The sequence below is a fragment of the Gekko japonicus genome, unplaced genomic scaffold (genome assembly GCF_001447785.1).
Source record: "Gekko japonicus isolate JY-2015 unplaced genomic scaffold, Gekko_japonicus_V1.1 scaffold3138, whole genome shotgun sequence".
Taxonomy (NCBI): Eukaryota; Metazoa; Chordata; class Lepidosauria; order Squamata; family Gekkonidae; genus Gekko; species Gekko japonicus.
The window spans coordinates 89,340-98,394 of NW_015166519.1; the positions used below are offsets into that span (position 1 = coordinate 89,340).

General features: G+C 48.4%; 1 protein-coding gene across 1 annotated transcript in view; it reads right to left on the reverse strand.

Annotated features, from left to right (window-relative positions):
* SCAPER (S-phase cyclin A-associated protein in the ER) overlaps positions 1-9,055 on the reverse strand; it is a gene marked incomplete at its 5' end in the record, with an annotated part of 174,582 nt that overhangs the window by 82,840 nt on the left and 82,687 nt on the right. Inside the window, 1 exon segment of the mRNA XM_015412282.1 lies at positions 4,177-4,292. Coding sequence (XP_015267768.1) covers positions 4,177-4,292 — 116 coding nt within the window.

Consider the following 9,055-nt stretch of genomic DNA (forward strand, 5'->3'; position numbering starts at 1 on the left):
GACGTGCAGATCTGTCCTGGCAGAGGAGGGAGAGCTTGTACCTGAATAAAACTTGGTCTCAAAGGTGCCACTGGACTGTTTTGGACCGGGGGGCCGGGGGAAGCTTTGCAGCTTACCTGGCTGCTTCTTGCTCTGACTGAGGGCTGCTGGGATGCCCGCCCCCTGGGATCTCTACTGCCGGAGCTCCGCTCCTGTGTGCTCCTGCAGGAAATGACCCCTGGTGTTCTCCCATTTACCTATTTGAAACGTTTACACATCACCTCTTTATCTCATTATATCCAAGGCAGCTTACAGTATAAACAATAATATCACAATATGCTAAAGTCACATGAAGCTGCCTTATACTGAATCAGACCATTGGTCCGTCAAGGTCAGGATTCTCTACTCAGACCGGCAGTGGTTTTTAATGGTCTCTGGGCAGAGGTCTTTCACGTCATCTCCTACCTGATCCTTTAAACTGGAGGTGCCGGGGACTGAACCTGGGACCTTCTGCATGCCAAGCAGCAGAAGAAGAAGAGATTGGATTTATACCCCGCCCTTCACTACCCAAGGGAGTCTCAGAGCGGCTTACAAACTCCCTTCCCCTCCCCACAACAGACACCCTGTGAGGTAGGTGGGGCTGAGAGAGCTCTGACAGGAACTGCTCTTTTTCAAGGACAGCTGTGCCAGAACTATGGCTTGCCCAAGGTCATGCAGCAGCTGAAAGTAGAGGAATACACACAACGCCAGCAGCAACCTGGAAGCTACTTCCTTGGGCCTTCGCCATGACACCTGGGTAATCTTTCAAGCTTTCTCACCACCCAAATGTCACTCTTGGTGGATGCATGTCAACAATAGATATGGTGGACGCATGTCTACAATAGATATAATCGTTTCCAATCCTTTGTGTGAATTGCATAATATCTCCATCCAATTTTCTCAGAATGCCAAAGTAATTTACATCCAAAAAGTTGCTCTGGAGGGGCCTCGGCAAGGGCTCGAGACTAAGCCACTTGCCTGAAAGGGGTTTATAAATCTGCCAGTTCTGTGGTATTTGGCAGACAAGCACTTACTCTCGAGTTATATAACTGCTTGGAATAGATGTCTGGCACTAGCTCACTTCTTTCAGTCACAGGATTTCAGACTACTTCTGATTTTTTTTAAAAAAAGATCCCAAACGAAGGAGATAATCTCTGCAACAACTGACCCAGGGAGCTGTAACAATCTAATGCTGATGAGGCTGGACGAGTCCAGCATGGGGACTTGCCGCCATTTTGGAGGTATGGAATCCCTGGTGGAAACTTCTTATAAGAGTGCTGTGGGCCCCCGAATTGGTGCAGGAACACAGCATAGGGGGAAGAGGGGCTCCCTACTCCCCTCTGCGCCGTTTTCTCAAGCTGAAATAGCAGCAGGGTCGTTATAGACCCCAGGGAAACAGTGCGGGCGGCAGGCGAGAACCTCTCCCCACAGCACTGGCCCATACCAAATTGTGCCCCCGTGGCACTGTTAAAAGGAGTTCTCACTGGGACTTCCACACACACCCAAATGGCGGTTGGGACCCAAGGCAAACTCACAGACTTGTTATTGTCTACTTTGGCCTTCGCTTTCGGCTAATGGTGAGAGCCAGTGTGGTGTAGTGGTTAGAGTGTCAGAGTAGGATCGGCGAGAACCAGGTTCAAATCCCCTCTCTGCCATGGACAGCTGCTGGGTGACCTTGGGGCAGTGACACACTCTCAGCCTAACCTACCTCACAAGATTGTTGTTCTGAGGATAAAATGGAAGAGAAGAGAATTGTGTAAGTCACGTTGGGTCCCCACTGGGGGGGAAGGTGGGATATACATTAAGTAAATAACGTTAACATTCTCTGTCTCATGGAGCACGCTCAGTTTTTATCAGAATGCTTTGAAGGAAGGGACCTTTTTTCTTTCGTTTTACAAAACTCTTCTGCATATTCGGGGAGCCCCTTGGGCATGGTAGAAACCCCCTGCCTGGTCTGTGGGTGGTCTGAATTTCCTGCTTTCATGACTCGGACAAGCTGCATGCTTCCCTACGTTTGGTGACTTGCGTGCGTAACGAACCGAATGAATCCGTAACAACGGCGATGGAGAAAGGGGTTTTTCGTCGCTGTTCAAACTGAAGCGACTTGCGTGCGTGACGACCCGAATGAATCTGTAACGATGGCAATGGAGAAAGGAGTTTTTCGTTGCTATTCAAACTGAAGCCTGCACTGTACAGTGGAGATAACCTCTGTTTTCCCCAATTAATACAGACAAATGTAGCCAGAGGCCCTATGTTGAAGGAAACCATGGTTAATCGTGCACGAGCTTGTGTAATGACACAGATTTGTATTTTGTTTTCCACGCTCACCTGGATACCACTGTGCAGCTGACTACTGGAGTTACGCAGGAGCTTTCCTATTCAGATTAACCCCTGATTAGCTTGTGTTTTTTTTTGAAGCTGCAAAACAAGCCCCTGCCAAAATGTAGCTACGATTAACTGAATTCTTGTCCTAAACCTGTAGGTGGAATTGTTGCCAAAGGCATCACAGAAAGGTAGCAGCCCTCACAAAGGGCTCCATTGACACAATTTGGAAGGAATTTCGGCATTCATTAGGAACTTCCTTCTTTCAGTTCCTCGTTTCTCTTCTATTCCCTTCTGACTCTCTGCCGGCCCCCGTACTCTCTCTATACATGGAACACTCTAATGTATCAGGATATTTGCATTTCTTTTGATCCCGAGAAAGAATTAGAGGTCTCTCGCAGTCTCGGTGACAGCAACATTACTCACGGCGTGCTTGCAACTTGTGTCTTGTCCGTCGGCGGGAAGAGAGCAGAAATCTCTCCTTGCACGCGGATGGAGCAATAGCTCGTTTGAGAGTGGTGGAGAGGGACCTTTCTGCCTATTCTCCCTACCCGCTGTGGCCGCCTATGCAGTATTCCACACTGGTCCTGGGTATGGAAAGGGACGCGGTGATAAAGTGCAGCAAAGGGCTCTGCTTCATTTGCAGTGGTTTGAATCTGAGCCATACCCTTGGGCCTGGCGGCACGATTTCAAAAGCTGGGCGGTTATGAGGAAATAGCTTTTTTCCCATTCCCTCCCTCGAAGCCACGTCCAGAGGTGAAGCTGTCCCACCTAGGCTGTGGGCTGGCTCGCTCGTCAAGTTTCCCAGCAGAGGTTTCACAAAATATCACCACTAAGTAGCTTCTGGTTGGTGGCTCCCCTTCAGTGGGTTCGCCTCTCCGTAATGTCTCCATTCCCTGCTCTTATCGGCAAGCTTGCATGCGGGCCTCCTTGCCACTGGATATCCTGACTGGCTCGCTTGTCAGTTTCTCAGTAGAGCTTTCACAAAATACTACCGCTAAATAGCTTCCGGTGGGTGGTTCCCCTTCAGTGGGTTTGCATCTTTGTAACAACTCCCATTTCCCGCTTGCGTCAGCCAGCCTGCGTTTGGGACTCCTTGCCACTGGATAACTTTCCACTTTAGGATAATTGATTTGTTATGATGTTTTATGAAAGATTTGAATTGTATTTATATATGTATTTTATGTAAGCCGCCCTGAGCCTTCTTCGGCGGGGAGGGCGGGATATAAATTGAATGAATGAATGAATGAATGAATGAATGAATGAATAACTGATCGGCCAACTTGTCAGTTTCTCAGTAGAACTTTCACAAAGCATTGACACTAATTAGCTTCCAGCTGGTGGTTCCCCTTCAGCGGTTCCCCTCTCCGTAAGATCTCCATTCCCTGCTTTTGTCATCAAGTCTGCATTTGGGACTCCTTGCCGCTGGATATTCTAGCTGACTGGCCGTCTGCATCCACCCCTTTTAACGGAGCAGAGAAAATCTTCAGCACAAAAGTACATTCACGTATGGCGGGAATACTGATCTCCTCCCCAATACGAGCAGTGCTTGGGACAGGAGGACCATGTCGCTCACCTGATAGACAAGTTTTCTCTTACAGATCTGAAACGGACACTCCCCCCAAACAAACTTCTCAAAACTTGCTCGATAGTCAAATCCCGTATAAGGTTTCAACGGTGGGACACGTCCATAAAATTATCCACAAACCTACTCGTCAGCTGCCTGGCGCTAAATAGCAAGGTCAGGCAGAAAGAGAGCCAGAAAAAATAGTCTGAACCACAGATGCCATAATTTACTGACCGCTCAAAAATGGCAAGCCAAGCACTGTTACTTACTTCAGAGGAATTCGTGAAACGGCGTTCAGGTTGGTGGAAGTGCTTGCTGCTTGGAGGATCTGCTCCAGGGCCGTAAATCCCCCCGCTGCCTGAAACGCCACCTGATCTGCTGCATTCTGGATTTAAAAAAAAAAAAAAAATTAGTCAAAATAGCTAACTGAAAAATCAAGGCAGAGTCTGATAACATTTCACAGAGGTTGCTGTTCAGCGCTGTCACTCTTTCAATAACAAGACCTGGATGTAAGAACATTATACCTCCGTTACAATGTTGAAACAATAGGTCCAAACAAACTTTTTAGTCCATCTCTCAAAAGTGCATGGAAAACAGGGTTATAATTGTGGAAGCTCTTTTGAAATAAAGTCACTAGCCTGAACGCATCCCCCCCCCCCATTTACTCTGCCTGCCTATTTATTTAGGGGATTTATGTGCACAGACCCGAAATCTCCTCCACAAAGCAACAGCTTACATTCCATTGGTTGAAAAACCAAGAGGGCAGAATACGTTCTTGGGGGTGAAAATTCGGTTTGAAATACACAATTGTCCTGCAGTCCAGAACCTCTCTCTTCAGATGCAGGCTGCGCACCACACAGCCCTTTAATGTTCATGCGCAGGTATGTATCTCCATGTCCACTGGAGGTGATGCATCTATCCACCCACCCAGAGATATAACTGTGCAGGTGGGGCGGGGACGCTAAACCCCGAACAGCGACCAATGAAAATGTCAAGAAGCCATCTCTACGAGGCGAAAAACAGGCAGAGCGATTTACTAAGAATGGCTGGAGCGCCTGCTTTCGTAGGGGGCACACGAGATACTTAAGCTCCCTTTGTTTATTCTATTGCTCACGTGTGATTATACAGGCAGAATTAAACTAGATCCCCGAACGCGTGTGGCTCACTTATTTCCCTACCTGATACAGCACCTTAATGGCTCTGAATCCCACCCTTATCTTTCCTCCTATAGTCAGAACTAATAGGATTACAGGCTTCCTTCCAATAATACAGCTCAGCCCCATGCCAGCAAAAAAAAAAAGACAGCCGAAAACCTGAATTACATGGCCCCGGGAATCCATCCAATTATTAACTAAAGTAACTGTTATTACCTAACCTAATCAAAGGAGAAGCAGCTGTTAATCTTTGGTGGCCTGCAGTGCAGCCCCGGTCAGACTGGATGAACTGTCTTTGTACTTGACTCCTCTGCAGATGATAATTATGTCCTTTGTGATCAAGGAGGAAGAGGTGCCTGCCTCGGAAGCCCGGACGGCAGATGGGGGGACAACAGCTCCCGTGTTCGTGAGCAAGGCCAAGGCAAGCCCTCCCGGGGCCGGGACCTGGTGGCCCCTCCAAAAGCACCTTCTTGCTGCATCGTACCCCCAAAATCATGTCGGTCTCAAAGGTGCTACTAGACTTGAATGTAGCTGTTCCTACTACATGGTGACTCGTGGAGCATATGGGGACCTGGAAAAATTAGCTAGTTTCCGTGTCCTTTGAACAGTCTTGCATTGTTTTTAAGAAGTGTGCGACTGTGTATTTTGCCATATTGCTGGTTGATGTATATATACACCCCACGAGCTAACGAACTGTCAAAATATAATTGACAAGAAGACATTCTTATGTGCGAGCATGGAAATTATGGAACAAGATCCATGATCCGAATAATGTCACCATTTGGCCACATGGCGTAAAATGTGAACCAATTAATATCGATTTTGGCTTATTATACCAACAACTGTTCTTGGTGTATGTACATGTGTATCTGTGACCACTCGAGACGGCCCTTTGGGTCAAAATGTGTTTGGTCTTGTTTACTGTGACTGTGGTCTTATTTGTATGTCATCAACTTGTGGATAGTTATTTATTTGTATTATTTCATGTACACTGAGGACTATTTAGTCCAGTGGTTTCAATCCAGAGGCTAAATTTAAGGACTATGTTTTTAATTTGGATTTTCGGTGCACTGCACACCAAGAAAGTCCAGGGTCGCTGCACAGAGGCAGGCAATGGCAAACCACCTCTGCTCACCTCTTGCCTTGAAAACCCACCGGGGTTGTCGTAAGTCAGCTGCGACTTGACAGCGCTTCACACACACAAACAATTTTGCCGATCTGCTCTGCTTTCTAAGCCGGGGCAGGGGAACATTATGGCCAAGTCGATTCATACAGAAGGCAAATCAAAAGTGTTCAGCAATATTTAAAAGGTGCGGGCGTGTACGGCGGTGATGATAAGGTGAGAAAATAAGTGTGCAAGGTATGTGAAACACTGGATGGTATACTATCAGAGCGTGTAGGGTTACCAGATGTCAGCCCCATACCTAGGGATTTTTCTGTGAGGGGGCATGGGGGGGCTTTCCCTCCTCCCCGGCAAGGGCAGCCCTTCCCTGTGGAGTATCTGGCTCCCTCCTGCACCAGGAGTAGCTTGACCTTTACCCTCGGCTTCCTGGGGCCGGGAGAGGCGGGACATGCAGTGGCTAGGTTGGCTACGAAGCTGCGGTATGTGGGTGCACTGGTGCTTGGCTGGGCTTACCTCCTACTGGTGGGGCGGACAGCAAGCATCTCTCAGCCCAGCCTCACCGCCTCTGCTGCTTGTGCTGCCCCCGTCCTCCCTGCCAACAGGCAATGGGGGGGGGAGCCAAGGCTCAGGGAGGGGAGGCCTTTAAAAACCACTAGGGGGCCGGGCCCCCGTGGTAGCTACGGGCCTGCCAGATGTCCTCTTTTTATGGTGTCCATCCTCTTTTGGGCTCTTTAAAAAGAAACTGATGAAAATGTCCTCTTTTGGGGCTGGAAGTTTAGGAATATTCCTAGTTAGCAGCAATGATCCCAGCTTAAATACGAGTGTTATTTAAAATGAAATCTGTCGTAACGATCACTTGTTTAAAGTAGTCAGTCAGGGAACGGGTCCTCTTTTTTGCTTTTCAAAATATGGTAACCCTAAATAAATGCGTCATGTTGCCTCCCTGATGCAATTTTTTTTCCCGGTCAGAATGCTCCCCCCAGTGAATTTTTGTCGGCAAAGAGAAAAAAGATATGTAAAAAAAAATATTTTTGAGCACACGGGCTGTTTTTAAAATTTGCTGGAAACTGTGTGTGTGTGTGTGGGAGATGCCCGCCATGTCTATAGGGTTGGGGGGGGCACCATGACCTTTTGGGACACCATGACCTGCAAGCAGATGAGTAAACAGAAAGGAACCTTGGATGGGAAATTTAAAGAATGCTGACTATAGGTAAATACCTTAATTCATTTGAGAAAAAACCTCTGTTCGAGCTCCATTAAAAAGGTGAATGAAGCCGGAATCTGTTCAGTGCTGCTGACAGACACCAGAGGTCAGCAGTAATACAGAGGAAACTTTGGGCAATGTTTCAAGAGGATCCAGTGTAATCAGAGTCCAGTTCTAAATTTACAGTAGATACATATAGCATTTTTACCCTGACCTGGAAAGCCGAGGCTAGCCCAATCTCCTCAGATCTCAGAAGCTAAGCAGGGTTGGACCTGGCTGGTACTTGGGTGGAAGACCACCAAGGAAGACCAGGGTTGCTATGCAGAGGCAGGCAACGGCAAACCACCTCTGTTCATCTGCCCTGACCTGGATGGCCCAGGCTAGCCTAGACTGCTCAGATCTCAGAAGCTAAGCAGGGTTGGACCTGGCTGGTACTTGGGTGGAAGACCACCAAGGAAGATCACAGCCGTTATGCAGAGGAACGCAATGGCAAGCTACCTCTGAACGTCTCTTGCCTTGAAAGCCCTACAGAGTCGCCATAAGGCAGCTGCGACTTGACAGCCTTTCCCATCACCATGCATCAGAATAAATGGGCATATTTAAAGAAACGCTGGAACCCACCCCCCTCCATCTAAATCACTCGTCCTGTAGATATTCATCGAGGACACTGCCTTCCGGCCAGTCACAAGCTCCCTAAGACATTTAACAAAGTCAAAACGGTCTAAATTACCATCTCTGTGAGATCACAACTGACACTGGAATCACTAAAATGGTAATTAGACGACGTTAGCAGATGAAAACAGGCCAAGACGAAAACAAAAACCAAACAGAACCCCGGCACGGTGCTTTCGTTTAACTGCTTTCAAAGGCTTTCCGGAACAGGAATGACGCTTGTTCCGGAAGGCCTGCAGGTATCCGTGGCCGATCTCACCTCCCGAGAGGGGGGAAACTGAGCGCCTTCGTCTCACGCCCCAACTATAGCTCGGAGACGCAATTCACGGCAGTCGCCCCAAGTTCCTCATAGCTATCAATAATTTCTACTGTCACCAAACAAATTCTGAAGTCAGAGAGGAAATCAGGTGCGGAGGGGAGACGATGAATCGGTCTGATGGAATCAACTGCACGGGGGGACCTCTTTAACAGAGCTCCTCTTGCTATTGCAACAGGACATTTTCTCTGAGCACGGAAACGTTGGCTGATAGTAGGGTCACCAGGTCCCCCCTGGCCACGGGTGGGGGGGCAGGGTTGCCAGCTCCAGGTTGGGACATTTAGGAGTGAAGCCTAGGAAGGAAGGGACCTCTGTGGGCTACACTCCCATGGAGTCCACCCTCCAAAGCATCCATTTCCCCCCAAAGGAACTGAGCTCCGTAGTCTGGAGGTGAGCTGTGATTCTGCGGGATTCCCAGGTCCCACCTGGAGGCTGGCATTCCTAAGGGCAGAACTTGGGAAAGGTGGAGTTTGGAGAGGTGAGGGAGCTCAGAGGAGATCTAATTCCATGGAGTCTAGTGTCCAAAGCTGCCATTTTCTCCAGGGGAAACGATCGCTGTTGTCTGGAGATGAGCTGTCATTCTGGGGGATCCCCAGGGCCTGCCTGGAGGCTGGCATCCCTAACCAGTAGGACTCTTAAGCAATGTTAACTCTAAGCTGTGGGGTCTTGTGAGCAAATA